We start from the raw sequence: 20,079 nt of genomic DNA, 5'->3' as shown, positions 1-20,079 counted from the left end.
AAAACTAGGTCTTCTCGGATGAGTGTTCTATATAATAAACAATAAACTGCAGACCACAATGGTATTGGCGCTTTCGGTCAGAAGGCTATAGAAAAGATCTTATGAATGCTAAGGCATACGTTAAAGATATTTCACAAATGGTTTAGGGTATAATCTGGTTAGGTGGTCGATCAGAGTTGATTATTATAAGGCAGGAGAATATTATTAACCTAGAATCGAAGAAGATAGGATATACTACTATTTCCTATATAGATACTCTCGAAGAAGGTCTACTTCCATTCTATCGACCCTACTCTATCTTTCAGTAAGATAACGCTCGGATCCATACTGCTAAAATCACACAGGAATGGTTTGAAACTCACAGGATATATATAGAGGAGTGGCCGCCGCACTCACCGGATTTAAACCCAATTAAACCTATATAGCGGTAGCTAAAGGTTAAACTTTTTGAGTTATTTCCTAAGCTGATATATATAGGAAGGTCTGAGGAGGATTAGATAGTATTCAAAAGGTATATAAAGATAGTATGGGATGCTATTCCGCAGTCGAAGATTGATTCATTGATTTTGAGTATGGGGCGCAGATATATGGCAGTACGGAAGGCAAAGGGGTATTATACAAAATATTAAATTTAAATTTTACCCGAGATTGGCATAGGGTTTAACCCTGTTTTATTCGAAGTAAATTGAGTAAAGTATGGTGGTGCTATGCATAGATATGTAGATATATATATTTCAATGTTCATGGGTGAAAATGCGGGTGGGAACAGACTTATTAAACCCCACTGTATTTGGTTTAGTAGTCAGACCAACTCAGTGATCGGGGTGAATGATTTTGTACTAAAACAAGGGTTCGAGTTTAAGCAAAATTGGTCATAACCACTCTATGCACATGGAGGCTCGAGCGGCCCTATTTCAGCATACTGTGGAAGCTTCCCTTTCAACAGGTCCAAGATGCAGCCACTATTACTTTCATGAACAGCTGTTCATGTGCATGATGTGGAAATTGATAGAATCTCGGAAGATACTAAAGCTCAACGTAGAAGGCCTGTTTAGATCCTTGCACATCTCAGCCAATTGGAGTGCGTCCGAATAAATCAAAAGTACAATATACAGAAATATAGATTCAAGCTCGCCCCTGAGCCTCGTAATTAGGAACCAGGAGAAGCACCGTAGTGTACGGTTGAGTGAGTCTCTCGAAGCGTAGGATATAAGAACATACATAGCTCTCATAGAAGGGGTGTGTGATCTATGACAATATTTAGATAGCTGGCTTAGCTTTCCAAATTCGTTCTGCTTCTATATCAGCTTCATGCCACAAAAGCGCAGTAGATGTGAAACAGGAACCAGGGTGCGGTTTCTGTTTGAATGCAACTTATCGGGGACTCCGAGTTAATTAGCGCTCGAAGTTCTCGGTCCTTAGTCTCCACAGTACGGGTACTTACTGAGGAAATCGTAGAATTCGTCAAAGGTGGCTGGGATTTGGAACTCCTCTCGGAGAATGGGTCGTAAGTCCCACTCATCTCCCGGCTCCTCATTCTCCGATGAAAGAGGCTGGATCTCAAAGATACTCTCGACCTCCTCCAGGTTCCAATCACCCAGAGCCTTCGAGGGAAGTTTCTGTTCCGCTTGGAGTTTCAGGTCGTCAAATTTGGCCTTCAGTTGCTCCATATCGGATTTGCCCACGCTGCTCACGTTTGCCAGCCACCCCAGGATCTTGGAAACATCCTTGAGGATATCCTTGTGTTTATCGGCAAACTCCATCGGAGTCAATGTGGTGTATTCAGTGCCCTCGGTAACTCCAGTCGACGCCGATTGTCCGGAGAGCGCAAAGTAAACTACTTCCGTCGTCTGATTTGTTCTTCCGCATCCAAGCCATCAGTAGAGATACATCTCGAGGAAGGTCAAATTGGCTCTTTATGAAACACAAGTCGACACAGATCCTCGAAATCCTCGAAACACAAACGATAGACATGATCTCAGAGAACAGAATAAACCCCCTTCTTCTCTTTCTCTCTTGATTTACAATACACCAAAACGGGTATCCCTTGCGACACGTCGGAAGAATATTATTGTCTCCCCTTCCCTTTGGGAGTGTCGAACGAATCAAGCGTGGGAAGCGGAGTACAGCGCGACACAAACAACTATTCCTGGGAGGCAGCTTACGTATTTCGGAGACTTGATGGAGGCTCAGAAGGCAAACAGTGACCCGGGCATGATTCAGAAGATGGATTCCTGGAATGCAGAGGCCGATATAATGGGGTTTATGTTCACGCTAGCTACAGCAATGGTTTAGATGATTGAACGAATATCCTGACTAACTGGGTCTTGGATGGTTGGGGTTTCCTCTTGTTTGTTCCAGTCGAGTTGATCGATAGAAAAACGATCATTCCTTTTGAATTGATCCATATGTACTTCGGATATGGAACTCGAGAGGGATGATTTCGGAGAAGATTAAAAGGAATCAAACCTTGCGGAGGCCAGAAATCACTTGGTGCTTCGGTTAGAGGCTTGGGGAATATGCGTAATGTTTCCTAGCAACATCTATGGATGCTGTATTTCAAGCCGTATTGCTGGTGCTATAAGCAACATGAAGGTCCATGGGTCCCTCACTCCCAGTATCTTTTGACCCTGCAGACTCGAGGTGATGAGTCCCTGAGTCTTCTAACCGCCCATCTCAACGCTTCCGAGCTTATGCTCAGACGATTTTCAAATTCTCCATTCATCTCCCAGAGAATTCGCAGTTGGGTTTGTTCGTGGTTCCGTGGGGCTCGTCGACGAGTGCTGGAATGAACGGGGCTCGCAGGCAGCTTAGGATTGGGAATACATTGAATATTTGAAAGCCAGTTACATTTTCAATAGAATAGCTCATACAATGAATGCTAGCTGTGATATTGCTGCTTCCTTAGCGACGACGTTAAGACTGTAACATCCGGCACATGATTTACATCCTGACAATAATTGCATGCGTTCTGTTTGAAACAACCAAATCTGGCCTTCAACATGTCAGCCCCAAAAGTAGACTCGTCAAGATTTTCCATAACCCTTGCTAGAAGTAGTCCGAGGCAGCACCCGACAAGTAAAAATTACAGACACTAGTATTGTACCACCCTGGTGACCAGGGATGGGCTGTCTTCCTGCTTCGTCTCAACAGCGGTAACAGCGGTAGGATCTTGTGCCTTATCGCGAGAGCAAAAGCTGCAGGAACCAGTGCAGAGCCGCCGGTGTATCTTCCTTAGTATACTTGGGCTTGTCAATAGGACACGAGAATGTGTTATTGTAACCGGACAGCTTGGTGAGTAGTGCGACGGCTCATCAAACTTTTCGAGGAATTCAGAGTCGATGTTGGCGGTGTAAACGTAAAGGAAATTGGTGGCCGCTATTCCAGAAAGGGCTAGGACCTGGACCTTCTTAGGTTTAATAAATAGCGCACCTATCTAAGATTGTGCAGAACATACCTTGAAAGAATTCGCTGTTTTCCGAGCCATTTGCTCTGTATTTAGTGAGCACGAGCCAGCCGTTCTCGAATTTGCACTCGAGGTGATATCTGCATCCACATGACTTGTCTGATTCTCTGTTTTGATTTCGGCATCTGCTCCTTGTGACTCCTGCTGCTGCGCACGCCGTTGCCCCTGGGCTAGAGCGATCAGTATCGCCACGATGTATGGGTCTTCGACGGGATTTTGGGGTTCAAGAAGTTTCAGCTTTTTCTCCCAGACACGGAAACCGGGGTCGTTGCTTCTATTTCTTTTGCAAGGTGGCTTGTAGGACACGTGCTTCTCGCGAAGTAACTGTATTTTACCGAACGTGATATAGGCAAGGTTTGGAGCCACGGAGTTGTTCAAGAAGACACCTTCCGTTCTGAGTCTCGCAGCAGCCCGACGATTAAAGTAAAACTGCAGGTTATCAGAGCTAGAAGCTTGTTAGCAGCACCATCAACGCCGTGGAAAACGGGATATGTTACTTTGAAGGATTAATACCATAAGCATCAAGTATACTTTCAACAGCTGCCTGCTTGGTCTCCAGGGTGAATCTCTTTGCCAGATTATTTGCACCGCGCATGGCCCAATCGTATCGTCCTTCCACTGGCTTTATCTGCACAGCGCCATCTGCCGCCCTACCCCTATGGAAACCAGGATCTTGCGATGCTGGTTGTGTTTGTGGTTTTTGCGGCCTCCTCTCCTTCTGGGGGCGGAACTGGCACATCAAAAGTCGTAGTTGGTTTGAGGTCCATGCTATCGGCCGTACATACAAGCGTATCCCACAATTATCACGAAGGATTGCCTGAATCGAGTCTGGTTCGGGTAGGCTCCTGACTGTCATTGGTGTGTACGTGGTAAAAGACTCGCATTGGGAGGGACGAGGTCGCTGCGCTGGAGGACTTGCAATATCGTTTCCAGCCTTTCGCTTGGATCCAATTATTGAAGAAGGCAAATCTGACATTTCATCAAGATAATCCCCTAGAAATATGCGAATTCGGTGCAGTGGTAGTGGCTGCTGTTGGGTCAATGTTTTTTTGACGCGCGACGCGTAACTAGGTAATTATCTCACCCTGCGGACCGTCAGCCACAAGCCACAGCTCCAGGCTCCAGCCTCATCCTTGTATAGTACTACAGGGGTCCAACAAACATCCATTATTTACCCCTCAGTAACCCCCTCACTTTTACTTAGCAGTAGCGTGAAGGCTCGAATGACCATCAAAATTGAGAAACTAAATGTATATTCCACATCTCGAACGTTCTTTGAGAAATGAGCTGACGCGATATCTATCAGCATGACTATCCCGATTTATACAGCTCGAAGCCGAGCCGAATTCGGACGACGGTCTCAGGAGCATGGCGGCATACGGCTTATTTTTCATCTAAGGAAAGGGGAAGTGATGCGTTCTGCTAGCAGATGGTCATTCCGACATTTGCTTGGTTTTCGACTGCTCACTCTCCCAGAAAAGCCCTTTCTGGAGGGTTTTAAAACTGATCACAAGAATCACTGCCCACTGTGTAATACTGAAGGGCAGAGTTCGCAGAGTGTTGACCATTATTGGACGAAAATTCTCATATCAGATTGTCCAATCGACTTTCTGAAAAGCACGGACTCTGAGCTTCTACGCCTACCAGGTGGTTTTTTTTGGGTCCAACTCGCACGAGTAACCCGCTCTCAAGTCGTCACCGAGCCGCGGTCATATCCTCAGCGCGAACGACGACCTCCAAAAGCAGACGGTTTCGTGAATTCAACATCTGCTATTCCAGGGTCCTCCTCTTCCGTGAAGCTCACTTCATCCGAATTTGAGGTTGACCTTGACGACCTTGACGAGGATGAGCATGACGCTCGGCGAAGTAGACCCGAGGAAGTGACCGTTCACTTCTTGATGTCTTTTCTTCAATTCGCTTTGAACCTCTGTCTATTACAGGATGAAGGAAACCGAGAGGTACGACCGCGGGTCGAACGCCTAAAAGCTACGATCCTCGTTGCTGGCCATGATATTAGCGCAGAAGATGATGGTGGGATTTGCATGATGGACCGGCAGCCCGATGGTTGGAGGATGGTAAAACCATACCTGGCCCTCGTTGAGGCGAAGAAGGCGTTTAAATATCTCGACTTTGACGAGCGGACGGGACAACCTAAGCCAGTAGTGTCAAATGAGACTCTGGCTCAGTACCTTGGCGAAGCGGTGATGATATGGCGAGCAAACCGAACACATCTGCACCAAGAGTAAATATACCATTGGTTTGTGGCACCTTTTGCAATTATTGACGTGTGCTTCCATCTGCAGTGTCTTCCTCCTCGCAGCGACTAATACTTTTCTACGTGTCATTCATTTCAAATTCGGCTCTCATTATGGTGAATACGTCGATGCTACAAGCAAGGAGGCACAGACGATCCTGGTCGATGACGAAAACAAAGACACGTTTATCTACATGAACAGCACTAAATGGTTTAATCTTCAGACGTCTGGGGGAAGAAAGTCCGCGCTGTGTCATATTCTAGCGATAATAAGGTGGCATGACAAACCTTACACCATATCATTACCTGCTATTCAAGACTGCAGTGACCGTGACCCTGAGGCTGGCTACAATGGCCCCGAGGTTGACCACAGTGACGAGGCTATCTCCAGTGGAGATGACGATGATCTCCCCCCCATGGAAGACCATAGCGATCAGGATACAAATATGGATAGTTTCTAGGAGATTAAGTAAGGCAGAAGGTAGCCTATGGGATCGATGGCTGTGCACTAAGGGAGAGTGAGATGAATAACGAAAGGCCCTAGCGAGGTGATTTCAAGAGGTCGGGGTAAATGAAGTCTTCTTACATTATCCTTAGTTAGTTACATGTTTTTTTGTTTTTGACTATTAATTGTGTCCCACCAAATTGTGATTTTCGGACATTGCGATTTCCTACCTACTACATACAGTCTACCTCATATGGCTTCTGGGCCTCTTGTATGTCTTTTTAAATGTGTTGACCATCTCCTGAGCAACCACTCCAACCACGGAAGCTACATAGACTATTTATTGGCCTTTCTCTCTTTCCCTCTTCTCTTTCTCTCTCTCTCTCACACACCATCACAATGGGCATCATCATCGCTCTGCACACATTGGACACATTCTCATAGCAAGTGGGCTTATTACCATGCCGAACGAACTGGCAGTACGCGCAACAGGCCGCCAATAACACAACCACCATAAAAGGACGAAGCTTTACCATTCATGCAAGCTAACTCGAACTCTTCCGTCAACGCCTCCACGGACTAATTCACCACTGGACCAACATCGTCAACATCAAATTCACCACAAAGATTTTACTTTTGTTATTTGAATCTTTTCTTCTCTTTTCTTCATGTTGAGTATGGAAGATGTGGAGGGAGAGGAGGGGGAGAGGAGCTTCAGCCAGTGGAGCAGGATCAGCATGCTGCGAAGTGGTCGGCAGATTGATCTGCTTCTGTCCTTGAACTGACTACATATACTCTATCCTTACCTTATCCTTACATTTTCCTTTTTATATGGTTAGATAGCACTGACTAAGAGCTCACCCTCCGCAAGAGTAAGTCTACCATTGGGTTTGTGGCATTATATTGCTCCTCTTTTGCAATTGTTGACACGTGTTTCTATCTACAGTGTCTTCCTCCTCGCAGCGACGAATGCTTTTCTACGTGTCATTCATTTCAAATTCGGCTCTCATTATGGCGAGTACGTCGATACAGAAAGCGAGGGAACACAGAAGATCCTGGTCGATGACGAAAACAAAGAAACGTTTATCTACATACACAGCACTAAATGGTTTAATCTCTAGTCGCTTGGGGGGGGGGGGGGGAGTCCGTCTATTCATCTTCTTCCGCTGCTACGCCCGCTTCTCCTCCTCTAGCGACGGTTCGTTCCAACGTGCTCTCAACGCACGGAACCACTGGGAGCTCAACGCCAAGGGTCCCGATATTTCGGCCCCGTGGCTCGGTCTCCCCAGCTGGTACTTTGCCGCAGCGCGAGGCAGACCCTAGGTTTAAAGTATGCTTTTCAAGGAGATCAAAGAGGAAACAAAGCTGATCTCGTCGATTTTTAGAGCTTAGTACGGGATAATAAACAATGTGTGTTAACCAAGCGTGGCCAGCCTACCATACAAACAGCACACATTGTACCCAACAAGCTGAATCAAACAACCAACCGTCACCTTACCAAGCAGGATTGTTGGGCGTGGCTTGATGCATTCTGGGGTAAAGACCGTGTTGATCAATGGAAGGCACAGCTGCTGACAGGGGATGTGATCGGAACTGAGCGAGTGTCGAATTTGATCACCCTTGAAATGCAAACCCATGAATATTGGGACCGCGCCTCGATCGCATTCCGTCCTGTGTGGATTAATGCTACAAATACAGAGATGCATATCGCATTCCACTGGCTTCCGTTTGTCAAAGATGGACCATCGGCAATTCACATCAAGCAGACCGAGCTTGTACCGACCCAGGAGCACATCTTTAGCGACCCATACTATAAACCTCGTATGGGCCCTGGGATGAATAACGTGCTTTTCCATACGGAGACACTCAAGCCGATCGTCTCTGGCTATGTTTTCAAGATGTCCACCACCAACGCAAAGGAGCGGCCACTGCCGTCGATGGAACTACTGCAACTGAAGTGGAACTTGTCCCGCATCGCTGCGATGCAGGGGCCTGCCGAGGACGAAGACAGCGATTACGAGTCCGACGGAGGCTCTGTTGCCGTTCCCGCAGGTCCTAGAACGCCAGTTAGAGGACGGCGCATGTCTGATGAGAATAGGCCACCCTTCCGTTCCTCTATCCAATCATTGTCTCCATCAAAGTTGCAGAATCTGTCGTTGGAGGACGACAACACATCCAGCTACCTCGTTGAGTAACGAGTTCCTTTTTCTTGCTGTTGTATCTTTGACGATGCCACGACTCCTGAATAGGGCTGACCTGGTGAGAGGGTTCGGCTTCTTCTGTTCCTTTTAACAATCATACTATTTTTACCATTTTAGACCCGAAATTCATTCAAGGTCTATAGAAGGGCATCTTCATATTATTACGTGTCGAATTGTTTTACACCACAGCTTACCACCCCTAAGCCGATGGCCAATCAGAGAGAACGAACCAAACCATCGAAATAATAATTCGACATTGGTACGTATAACAAACTCTCCAAGCCGACCTAGACGACGAGAAACCGACCAGCAATTAGGCCAAAGCCCTACCATTCTTACAAGCCACGCTTAACTCTTCCGCTAATACCTCTACCGGCTATTCGCCACACAAGCTTATATATAGCGTGGAGCTGAAGCAACTACTAGATATAATACGGCAAGCCTTCGCAACCAGCCAAGACTTTATAACTAGACTGGACGCGGAACACAGCTTGGCCTATACGGCTATAGTAATGAAAAATTACTACGACAAGTCCCACATCCGGAAATGGTACAACCCAGGCGACTTTGTCTACTTACGACTCGGACACGGATACGACATCAAGGCCAATCAGGGACTGCCGAGAAAACTAGCCCAACGATTCGTAGGCAAGTTCAAAGTCTTATAACGAGTTGGATCCCTAGTATACAAACTCGATCTCCCAAGTTCCTAGAAGATTCACCCAGTTATTAGCGTTGAATGTGACGATCGAGGCAGGAACGACTTCCCTTGTTCCTTCCAAGAAGGGCAAACAGGTTAAGCGAAGCAATGTCGAGTTTTGCACTGGGTGCAAACAGAAAGGATATAAGAAGGAGGAGCACCCTCATAGATAGTTTTCCCTTTCTCCCTTTTTCCTTACGCTTAGAATTTTGAACCCAATGCACTCTTTCCTTGATTGACCTGGCATGTAACATTGAACACCTAGAGCTAGATCCACCCGGTAAAGATCTCTGGGAAAGAACCCCCGAGCCAGCTCAATTGCCAGAGATAGGGCCCCAAGCTATACAAGCAGTCATCAGTAAGCGGACTCGGAACGTTAGACGCCCGAGAGCAGACAGAACTAGAGCTCAGAGAACTGAATACCTTGTTAGATTCGTGGGCCGTAGAGCTACAAATGATCAATGGATTTCGGCTTTAGAGCCGGGCTACTCCAGCTGGTTCGAACAATACGACCAGCGGGGTAGTCGCAACTAATCCTAACTCAGAAACATTAATCATTTTTACGGGAGATATTTGAATGCATTCCTTACACAATCAACCAAGCTTATACAACAAGCAAACAATTCTTACAGCTCTTACTTTAAGCTTACTTAATCCTTACCTATATACCTTCCCCGACACTATTTATACCTACCTATCCCTTAAAATCTTCTCTTTCCTCTTCATACAACTTCCTTTATTTAAACAAAACACACTGCAACATGCCTACTAAACGCAAGAACTCACTGGCCGACGATAATACCAGGCCAGTCAGCAAAAGGACGAAGCCGGGCTCAAGGGCTCACACTAAACAGCTAATAGACCTTATAACTAAAACTGATATGGCTTACACAACCGCGGACGAAGACAAGTATACCCAGGTAATAGAATGGTCGCAGAGAGAAGCTGATAAAAGACTCGACGCCGACGCCGACTACACTGGACACACAATATAGAGCCCAGGCGAAGAACCCCCGACTAACTTTGGCAAAGTCCTGACCGCGGCTGAGATGGCAGAAGCACCACTTTACATCCAAAACGAGATCGACCAAAACGGCGAATAGGTTCCGCCACCACGCGGTATGAAGCTGAGTGACGAAGGTGTCTATCTAGCCGTTAAAAATATGTCTGCTATAGAGCGCGGAGAAAGATTCCCAGTCGACTTCGACAAAAATGGATACGTCCGAGCTACACGTATCCCAGACCCTGTACCACTCGGTTGGGTATACAACCTACCTATAATAATGGTGGTATAAGGAATAATCCCACTCGTTGGACAACTGTATACCAGAAAGCTGGGCAACCTCACCTTGAAAACTGACGCCAATATCAAAAACTCCCCGGCTTTCACGGTCGGCCTAGTGGTCGCATCGAAATCCGTTATTAAAATGAGCAGATCGATCCAGCGCCAATATGTGACCCATAAGCCCGACCGGGGGTACAAAATGGAGTACAACTTGGATACCGCAGTTGACGTGGTCTCCAATGACCACCAGGACATGGCAATCCTCCTAGGTGACTGTCATACTGGCGCCCAAAGCCGTCTACCTTCCAGCCGACCTTTCAAGTTATAAAACTCTATCACCGCACAGAGAACGTTACATTTGTTCTGAGGGTCGCGTAGGTAGAAGAGTTTAATGTCGCAGTAGCAGACCGAGTCCAGAAGCTCTGTTACGGGTATGTGCTTCGGAAGATCACTCTGAAAAGTGGGATTTTGTTTACACTTGCTCAGAGAGGAGTCGTTAGGTAGGGAGGTATTCTGTGGAAGTAAGATACCGGGTCGGGTCCTAGTAATAGCTGACCAGAGTTGGATGGTAGTAAATTGGACATTTATACTCCTGTGATAAAAAAACCGCGAATATACCCAATGATACCGATAGATCACACAAAAGACATCTATATCTAGAGTATTCTTATCTTTCGTTCGTCTAGAAATTTTGCGCTTAGCCGGGAATTTACTATTAAGAAACTATGCTCTACTTAGCTCAATCCCCTTTAGAATAGAAAGAGCAACTGTACGCGTTGTATCTGCTTATAAATATCGTTACTAACACTACGGCGGGCGAATAGCTTAAAGTATTGATAAAGGCGGCGCCAGTATTCGTCGTATGATTGAAGTGCTTTCTTTCGCGATATCTTAAACTTCCAGTCAAAAAAGTTCACATAAATCGCTTGGTCTTCTAGTAGAAGATAGTCCACGTAGTTATGGTTCGATTGAATGTAATATCTATTCTGGTATTAGTGCCCAGCCCTAAGGCTTTCATTTCATCAAGATTAAACCCACTTCCGCCAGTACCGTTCGACCACGGCGATTCCTATCAGTGTTCTTGGCTTGAAGTTTGGAGGAAGCCATCCGAGACTACAGAAATGCTGCAATCTGGCTTACGTTTCCTCGCAAAGGATTGGATCGGTCCAGAACTGGTGATCAACTTGAGCTAGAGGGGCGGATACAGTCTCCACAGGGAGAATTAAGAGACAAAGGTCAAGGTTTCGATTCTATGATAGGAGTCTTGAGAATTAGGTGTGTAGAGGTCGATCGAGGCAGCGGAGGTGGGATGGGAAGGTTGTTGAAAGAGCCACCGGGGGGAGGGCAAACGAAGTATCTTATAGCAGCTCGACCAGGCTGGGCAAAATTGAAGGCGGCCTGGATTTGTATGCAGAGGAGAGCCATTTTCGGCGTCTTTTTGGTCGCCAGTGGAAACAGTGGGAATAATCGTTGAAGTCGAGCGTCAACAAAAGCAAGAGTGTATGATGACTAACAGTCCTGGTCGGGTGCATAATAGAGGGCAGCGGGCGGTCAGGCGGCGACTCGCCGTCTAAGTTACGGGTGGAAAGGCGGCCGTTTCTGGCACCAGAGGCTGTCATTTTCGGCGTCGTTTTCACAGGTCCCTATATTCTAGATGTAAATGAACAAGGCAGTGCACCCATGCCCAGATATTAACTGCACATCTAATTATCTTTGCGTCATTGGCAGGCCAAACAATCATCCGGACCACAAATGTATAGATCTTTTATGCTATGCAACATAAAAACGGGCGGTGAAGCCCAGTTCCGAATGAAGTGTTAGTAGTCCAACACAGAAAATTAGGGGTTTGGGAGTATATATCAGAGTGACATGGGATAAATTGGGTATGGTTTTATGAAAATCACATAAAACCGAATTCCAATCCGATTATTGCCAGCGATAGAGAGTCTGTGGCCAGAATGATGTTCCCAGATCGACGCTTCTGCTAACAAGAAAAACATAACCAATTTGCTTGTGCTTTTATTCTTATCTCCAAGTCCATTACTTCTCCATGCTTAGGTATTTCGCCTCGGCGCCCTTGATGCACGCAATGTTGGCACCGAGCTTGTTGATCGTCTCAATGTACTCATCATAGGGGTCCGAGTCGAAGACAATACCACCACCAGCCTGGAGGTACGCCACGCCGTTCTTGACCATCATAGTGCGCAGCGCAATACATGTGTCCATCGCACCGGGCATCTCGGCTGAGCCATCTTCGTTCGCGCTGTTATATCCAAAGTATCCAACGGCACCAGCGTAGACGCCGCGCTTTTCACCCTCCAGCTCGGCGATGAGCTGCATGGCGCGCACCTTGGGTGCGCCGGAGACTGTACCAGCAGGGAAGATAGACCGGAATGCATCGAATCGGGTCATACCGGGTCGCAATACCCCCGAAACTTGAGAGACCAGGTGCTGGACGTGTGAGAACTTCTCCACGACCATCAGTCGGTCGACCTGTGTTGTTGTGGGGTCGCAGACCCGGTTCACGTCGTTGCGGGCTAGATCGACCAGCATGACGTGCTCGGCACGGTCCTTGAGACTGCTGCGGAGCTCCTCGGAGAGGGCGGCATCCTCCTCGGGGGTCTTGCCGCGCTTCACTGTACCTGCGATGGGGTGGCTGATGATACGCCCCCGCTCTTCCTTTACCAGGAGCTCGGGGCTGGCTCCGACAAGCTGGAAGTCTTGACAGTCAATGTAGAACAAATAAGGGGAAGGGTTGACAGTGCGAAGGTGGCGGAAGAGGTTGAATGGGTGGAGAGAGGTGGGCCGTGATAGCCGCTGTGACGGGACGGTCTGGAAAATATCGCCCTTGGCGATGTGCTGCTTCAATCGGTTGACGTGACCTTCATATCCCTCCTGTCCGATGTTGGATGTATACTCCTGATTCGGAATGATCGGGCCCTGGGGCGGAAGTGGTGTGCGGTCCTGGAGTAGCTTCTCAATTGTCTTCTGGATGATGGACTGGCCCTTGAGGTATGCGGCCTCGATATCGGCATCCGCCGAGGGAATTGGAACGTAGGTGATAACCTTGACGACCTGGAAGAAATGATCGAATGCAATGATGGTGTCGTAGAGCATAAAGAACGATTCCGGCACTCCGAGGACATCCTTCAGCGGCCGCGCCGTCTTGGGCTCAAAGTATCTAACACAGTCGTATCCAACATATCCGATCGCTCCGGCGGTCAATGGCGGAAGGACCAACCCAGGTACTGTCGCGACGCGGAATCGAGAAAGCTCATCCTCGAGGTATGGGAGGGGATCTGCTGCTGGACCATGGCCCTCGCCGGTCTTGATGACCTTTCTGGGGTCTGTATGGGAGGAAGTGGTAAGCGATGGAATCGGACCAAAAACTCTCGATATCACCCACCTGCGCCAACAAAACTATATCGCCCAATGGTCTCTGTGGTAGCAGCACTTTCAAACAAGAATGACAACCGCGAGCTATCGCTGCGTGTCAGCGATTTTGTCCAGCATCCCATGTCCCCGCCTTATCGCGAATGTTGGAAAGAACCCCATGACTCACTTCTCTGCAATCTTCAAGTAGGCCAATGTCGGGGTTAAAAGGTCGGCAGCAATCGAAGCCGTGACAGGAAGTAGGTTGGGAGGGTACTCGGAGTTCCTCGACTTTGAGATAACTTCTCGCGCCGTCTCGAGGGACGGAATGGTGGCGATCTGACTCATTGGTCAATGAGCGGAAACAAAATCTCGGGGGTGTCGAACAGTGGAGAAATCCAGTAGCAAGACGGACGTGTACTTACAGCAGTTGCCATGTTGTTATAAGTGGCTGATATCGACGATGCTAGTCAAGAGAAAGGATTGAATGGGCGGTGGGAAAATGATTCACTGTGGGTGGGTACATGTATGTATTGACGGCCGCCGCGTGCAGGAATGCGCCCCGGCCTGCATGTATCGGATTCGACCTCGGAGGTTTAACAAGATAAGCAATGGTGATATAAATTTTAGGGCTTCTTATGTATGAGCTGAAAACCAAATCTCGCGCGACCTTGAAAAGCTTACACGTCTCACAAGTGTGCCGGCGTTTGGTTATATGCAGCCAAAAGCGGACTAGCGTCGAGGGGTACATATCGATTATCGATAAAGGCCTAGCGACGTCGGGACTGTAGGATGTACCTATATTGTAAATACAAACACTTCAGTGGAGAATCGGGGTATTTCCTTGATTATCAGACACTAACAGTGAGTTTTAGAAATCACAGAGTCCACCTGAGATGGGCCATGGGAAAAAAGGCAAAAGAAAGAGTCCACCATCGCCGGTCCATGTTATTCGCCGTGTCCACCCAAACCGGTCCCAAGCAATGCATGCCATTATGCATTTTCTAAAAACAAATGTATGTTCACAGAAGGCAAAAAGTAAAAAAGAAAATCGGGAAAACTATGAAGGGTGATGTGTCTTCGAGGGAAAGAGAAGGCTTTTCGAGCGGGATTGTCGGATTAGTTCAAGCAGGGCATGAGTCGTGAGTTTTACGTGGCTGTTTCAAACCCACTCTGTCATCGCTGCAAATTGATGATAGCCATCTTCGGACATCCGTCAGTATGGGGAGAATTGATACAGGTAACCAGGGAGCTTACCTGTTTGTCGAAGCCATAGGCCAGTCGTTTTCCATCTGCATCCCAGGAAAGGGCCCGATGGGGATCTGATTTTGAATAGCCATTCTGTTCATGGTGTCCATTGTGTCCATTGGTCATGCGGTCGGCTTCCTCTTTCTTCACCTCGGGGCTAGTTGCGGTCCAGGTAGACATGAGATTACCGCCAGTCTGTTTAGTGTTCCAGATAAAGAGCCCGTCTTTGCTAGCAGCACCGAGAGCATATCCATCGGGGGAGAAAGATCCGGTAACAGCGGGGTTTGAGTCTAGGCTCAGCTGATGGATGCTCGTGTAGTCCTTTGTATCGAGGTTGACATGCCAAACCTTGACCTTACCATCCGCTGAGAAAGAAGCAAATTCAATACGACGAGAGTCATATTGAGAGCTGATGTCAATGCCGGTGATTCTGTCCTTGTGGGCATTGGGGATAAGAATGTCATGGGTGGGTATCCAAATTGAAGCACTCAGTCCAGAAGCCACGATGGCAACCGAGTGAGACTCGGTTTGGACACAACGAATAAACTCCCAAGTCGCGTTATCCTTGGGAGAAGGAAACGTCTTGACCAAGCGGATGCTGTTGTCCACTTCGCATTGATAGACTGCACCCTCGCCTGAAGCGAATGCCAGATTGCGTCCACACCATGCGAGATCATAAATATGGTTCTCAATTATTTGAGGTTGCGGGAAAACATCTGGTCGGCGGCTGTCGTCCCAAAGCGCGAGTTCCGATACGTTATGATTTGAGGCTACAACGATCAGTTGTGAGCTACCCGCTGCCCAGTGCAAGCCCGTGATGAGGCGGGGTACTTCGGGTAGTAAATCCACGGCATCTCCATTGACGTTGTACATGGTGATAGTGCCCCTGTCATCAGTGCAAGTCGCGACAGCCAATTTATCACCAATGGCATCCCATGCTACGGTCGAGACACTTGTGTCACCCCTCTTGAGCTCGAGAATTTTCTTCTGCACAGGTTCCGATAACATTGACAACTTCCACAAGCTGCAAAAGAGGTCACCAGCTCCCACTACCACAGTGGGATCCAGAGGGCGCCATACAACGTGGGTCACGTGATGGTCCAGATTCAGCAAGGCGGTGTCCGGGGTCAAATCGATAGGCTTGGCGGGGGCGATCTGGATGGAAGAGCTCTCTCCGTTTTGCAGAGTGGGCGGTAGTTCGGGAATCTCCTCGGCCATGCTGACATCACCATCCTCATCCATATGATCGGGAGTATTTGGCTGACTTTCAGTTCGCGCCTTGTCCTCCATGGATTCATCGCTATCAGTTTCGTCCTTTCGGGTGTCCTTTCCGGACTCGGCATGGCCGTTCACCGGGCGGTCGCGCGCAAGTTGACCCGGCGAAACTGGGTCTGTGCCGACCGCCTCATCGCGACTTTCCGCCGATCCAGTTTTAGTTCCAATTTCAAAGGGCTCTGGTCCGAAAAAAAAATCAGACGGTGAAAGGCTTTTGTGATTGCCCTCCTGTGCATCGCCATTAGTTTGGTTCTCAATTGAGGAAACCAGAAAAAAGTAGATTATTTTTTCCGTTTGGCGCGTAAGGACCGTTCAAATTGAAACACATACCTTGTCCAAGGAGGATTCCATTTCGTGATATTGCAGGCCCTTCTGGACCAGCGACACCAGCGCATGGGTTTTAATGTAAGGCGCAAATGGGAGAGTCTGCGGATCCGGGAACCACGCGCGCTGCAAAGACACGGCGGCATCGCCATGGCCTACGTCGAGTTAGAGGTCAATTGGACGGGGCAAAGGGGGCAATGTGACCAACCGGCTTCTTGGAGGTACCTCGAAGGATATTAGCGCTGCAGGAGATGCATGGGTTATATTGTACTTACCTCCATATTAAATAGTTGACGTGATGCGACGTGAGGTCAGGTTGTGCCATGATTACATGTGCGACTAGCTAAGGGCCGCGGACATGCCAGAGAGAGAAGAGCTGTTTTGCCGATGAAAATTAAAGTGGAGGCTTCGATGCGCGAGCTTCAGGAACACGGAACACGAGGCCGGAAGGGGGTGGGAACTTCCGGATAAACAGAAAACGGGCTTTGCTTGTATTTTCCACAAAGAATCTGAGACTTTTGAGTCTTGAAGATCGAAAAGAAAGCCAAGACAAGGGAGAAATTGGAGTTTCGGGGAGGGGGGTGGGGAATGGAAGTGAAAGAGTGGAGGGAAGAAGAAGTGGAATTGAGGATCAAGAAGAATAGAGGCTATTCTGTAATCTCCTAGAAATAGAAATCGAGTATTCAAATCGAGACGAAAGAGTGAGAGGGAGAGGAAAGTGAAGATCTGAGATTAAAGGATCCAGAATGTTTGGCAGAAGTCCATTTAACACACACTAGCCACTTTGGATCCTCCCTGTGGCGTCGACTCTCCACACTTTTTTTCGAACTTCTCCTCTCCAGTCGTGTTTCTATTTAAGGTATATGACATTGGGTATCTGCATGATATTTAAACTTGATCAAACACCTCTGCTATTCCAACCCTTGAACTTCTACGACTTCAAATTACTCTCCCGCTAAGCCCCTAAAATGGGGTTCTCCACATATCGGGGGATTTCAGCACGAGCACCCTTTGCAGGTACATAGGTACTTGATTGATTCCCTCACTTCTTGGCGTTCCCTTTCCGATTTAGTGCTCAACCCTGCCGCTTTTTGCTCGGCGTCAAGTCGGTCCTTCGACAATTGGACGAAAACATTACCCAAACTGGACACTCCACACCATGGATCCACGAAGTCTCATCCATCCGTCGTATAAGGAATCTGTATCCTCCTTTACACTCATGCATTGGTCCTATCCTGCTCTCTTATATATGATGCGCTCGGTCGGAGGAAAGCCGTCTTCATTAGGGGCATATTCACATTCATCGGCGAATTTATCCTACACTTCGTTCAAGCTACCCCAATTGCTTGTCGGTCATATCATCATCAGTATGGGCATTAGAACGGTCTTTACCATGGTTCCGTATGGCAGTCTGAGTGCCCGAAAGCCACCAACCAGGGCAAGAATGTCGTGATCGATGGTATCTCCATTACCAGTAGCTATTCCATGAGCTACTGGATCAATTTTGGCTTCTCTCATATCGAAAACCAGTCCGTGTCATGTATAGTTTCCCTAGCAATCCCTGCTGCTCTGTCCCTTGTCTTGGTCACTTCCATATTTTTCTTCCCCGAGTTACCTCGCCGGCTCGTTCTAATTGGCCAGGGAAAACAATCCGTAAAGGAACTAACTCGAATTAGATTGAAATCGATGTATCGAAAATCCGACGCGAGATCTCATCTGTCGATTTCTCTCCGGAAACCGCTCAAGTTGCCGCTTCCTTCGAAGATATCTTCACCATGCAGGATGGAAGCTATTCTACCGTTCTGTGCTGTGTCTCGACTTGCAGGTTTAAACTCAAGTGACCGGAGTACTTTACAGCCGTCCAAGCAAAACCTGGGATTATCGGGACAATTGCCCCGTATTTCGGAGTTCATCGCTTCGTTCGTGGCATTCTTCGCTATTGACCATTTTGATCGACGGAAGCTGTTCCTGTTTTGTGGATATGGCCTCACGCTTTGCATGATATCTATGGCCATCACTTCCAACTTCTCTAGTAAAGACCCACGCGGTGTCGGTGGTCGATGCGTTTTTCCCGTTCATCTTTCATCGAGGAACAAGATTAATCAGAGGAACAAGATTAATCAATCCACAGAACCCGTTGCCTTATGGCATAACCTTAAACAATATTTTTGGCCATTTTAACAATATACTTAAGACATGCATTCCTTAGGCACCAACCCCTCCTTCAATCCCCAAACCACCCCGCGATTCAGAGAAGACAGGCCATGCGGGCCGAAGTCAAACGTGCATTCCTTCTTACAATATTCTTATTACACCTTGAGGCACGTATTCGTTCTTCCAAACAAACACCTCAATCAAGATCTAGGGCGAGCACCCCGTCCTTTTGCTGCTCAGACACACCTTACGATGTCCAGAGTTCTTGGGCGAGTATCCCGAGACCCTCAAATTGTTAGTGCACGCAGGACAATACGTGCACTGGTCCTCAATCAATCGCGCAACGGAGTGGGCAGTGTAATAGCTCAGATCGGTATAGGAACCATGATAAGGACCAACCCTGAGATTGCACGAGTTGTAAGTGTAAACACTCCTTAGGTTGCCAATGTTCGACCGCGACTGGGACATATACTGAAGAAGGGAAAGACAGCTAGACTTGTACGCAAGGTTACCCGTACTGCATTTAATGCCGTATGTAACACGTTTGTTGAGGCTTTCCTGGGCTTCCTCGGGAGTTTGCTGAGCGATAGTCGTGAAGAGGTCGACGATGTCGGTGTGCGAATCTGTCTTGCTTGTGTTGCCGTAGAACAAGAGAGCATTGGCATATAGCTCTGGCTCGGAGCTTCTGTAGCCCAGTGCGTCTTCCTCGATACTCTGAAGAACGGTCAAGTTTGTGCCCTCGATGATGCCGGTGCTGCTGTCCACATCCCCGGAAATGTGGTATCTGGCCCACACTGCGTCGCCGAATCGTCCCTCCTGTGTGGCGCTCACGTATTCGCTAGCCCAAGGCTCGACGATAGGGAACCCTCTTGTGTCATTTTGAACAACCTCGTCGATGGTGAAGTCTAGAAACAGCTGTTCGACAAGCTCGGTGGTGCTCAGACTCAGAGCAATAGCGGCCCGTTGGTTTAGAAGGAGGGCTGCGAGGAGGTAAAGCGAACGCATAGTGACAAGGTTGAAAAGGTATGTATATATTCTTTTAAGATGGGATGATCAAACAAAGAAGAATGAGATTTGAAGTGGGATGGAAAGAAGTAAACCAAATTCGAGCAGTTGTTTGAATGTTATTTATACATTTCCTGCCTCCTCATCTAATTCTGTATAGCAGCACATTTAGGTCAAAGGTCCCTAAACAGCTGATTGTTAGGAGTAGATCAGCTGAAGCTGACAGTAGTGTATACATGGATTCAGGTTACATTGCATGGCTTATGCAGTAGACCCCAATCCTTCAAACGCAATGCTTACCTTAGAGGCAGTGGGATCAGTTGTCGATTGGTTGACTGATGTACTTTTTT

The 20,079-nt window shown here is 47.7% G+C and overlaps 8 protein-coding genes across 8 annotated transcripts; 3 read left to right on the top strand and 5 right to left on the bottom strand.

Moving 5' to 3' along the window:
- Positions 1-1,418: 1,418 nt before the first annotated feature.
- N7518_010087 (uncharacterized protein) lies at positions 1,419-1,763 on the bottom strand (the record flags this gene model as incomplete). The annotated part of the gene is made up of 1 exon (XM_057191013.1): positions 1,419-1,763. The coding sequence occupies one exon, from the start codon at positions 1,761-1,763 to the stop codon at positions 1,419-1,421; it is 345 nt and encodes a 114-aa protein (XP_057037149.1).
- A 1,331-nt stretch (positions 1,764-3,094) lies between these two features.
- N7518_010086 (uncharacterized protein) lies at positions 3,095-4,205 on the bottom strand (the record flags this gene model as incomplete). Its single annotated transcript, XM_057191012.1, has 3 exons — positions 3,095-3,400; positions 3,458-3,911; positions 3,964-4,205. 3 exons carry the CDS (start codon positions 4,203-4,205, stop codon positions 3,095-3,097), a joined length of 1,002 nt encoding a protein of 333 aa, XP_057037148.1.
- Positions 4,206-4,773: 568 nt separating this feature from the next.
- Positions 4,774-6,181, top strand: N7518_010085 (uncharacterized protein; the record flags this gene model as incomplete). Its single annotated transcript, XM_057191011.1, has 2 exons — positions 4,774-5,708; positions 5,770-6,181. 2 exons carry the CDS (start codon positions 4,774-4,776, stop codon positions 6,179-6,181), a joined length of 1,347 nt encoding a protein of 448 aa, XP_057037147.1.
- Positions 6,182-7,176: 995 nt separating this feature from the next.
- N7518_010084 (HNH endonuclease signature motif containing protein) lies at positions 7,177-8,360 on the top strand (the record flags this gene model as incomplete). Its single annotated transcript, XM_057191010.1, has 3 exons — positions 7,177-7,183; positions 7,287-7,495; positions 7,551-8,360. 3 exons carry the CDS (start codon positions 7,177-7,179, stop codon positions 8,358-8,360), a joined length of 1,026 nt encoding a protein of 341 aa, XP_057037146.1.
- A 1,467-nt stretch (positions 8,361-9,827) lies between these two features.
- Positions 9,828-10,169, top strand: N7518_010083 (uncharacterized protein; the record flags this gene model as incomplete). Its single annotated transcript, XM_057191009.1, has 2 exons — positions 9,828-9,986; positions 10,062-10,169. The coding sequence occupies 2 exons, from the start codon at positions 9,828-9,830 to the stop codon at positions 10,167-10,169; spliced, it is 267 nt and encodes an 88-aa protein (XP_057037145.1).
- A 2,222-nt stretch (positions 10,170-12,391) lies between these two features.
- Positions 12,392-14,160, bottom strand: trpE (anthranilate synthase TRP2; the record flags this gene model as incomplete). The annotated part of the gene is made up of 4 exons (XM_057191008.1): positions 12,392-13,698; positions 13,758-13,831; positions 13,914-14,062; positions 14,149-14,160. 4 exons carry the CDS (start codon positions 14,158-14,160, stop codon positions 12,392-12,394), a joined length of 1,542 nt encoding a protein of 513 aa, XP_057037144.1.
- Positions 14,161-14,899: 739 nt separating this feature from the next.
- Positions 14,900-16,895, bottom strand: N7518_010081 (WD40 repeat domain-containing protein; the record flags this gene model as incomplete). The annotated part of the gene is made up of 5 exons (XM_057191007.1): positions 14,900-14,926; positions 14,981-16,474; positions 16,577-16,725; positions 16,779-16,795; positions 16,846-16,895. The coding sequence occupies 5 exons, from the start codon at positions 16,893-16,895 to the stop codon at positions 14,900-14,902; spliced, it is 1,737 nt and encodes a 578-aa protein (XP_057037143.1).
- Positions 16,896-18,931: 2,036 nt separating this feature from the next.
- Positions 18,932-19,729, bottom strand: N7518_010080 (uncharacterized protein; the record flags this gene model as incomplete). Its single annotated transcript, XM_057191006.1, has 1 exon — positions 18,932-19,729. One exon carries the CDS (start codon positions 19,727-19,729, stop codon positions 18,932-18,934), a length of 798 nt encoding a protein of 265 aa, XP_057037142.1.
- Between the last annotated feature and the right edge of the window lie 350 nt (positions 19,730-20,079).

Source organism: Penicillium psychrosexuale (genome assembly GCF_028828465.1).
Source record: "Penicillium psychrosexuale strain IBT 29551 chromosome Unknown utg000006l, whole genome shotgun sequence".
Taxonomy (NCBI): Eukaryota; Fungi; Ascomycota; class Eurotiomycetes; order Eurotiales; family Aspergillaceae; genus Penicillium; species Penicillium psychrosexuale.
Note: the sequence above shows the minus strand (reverse complement) of the source record. Positions and strands in the feature narration are given on the sequence as shown.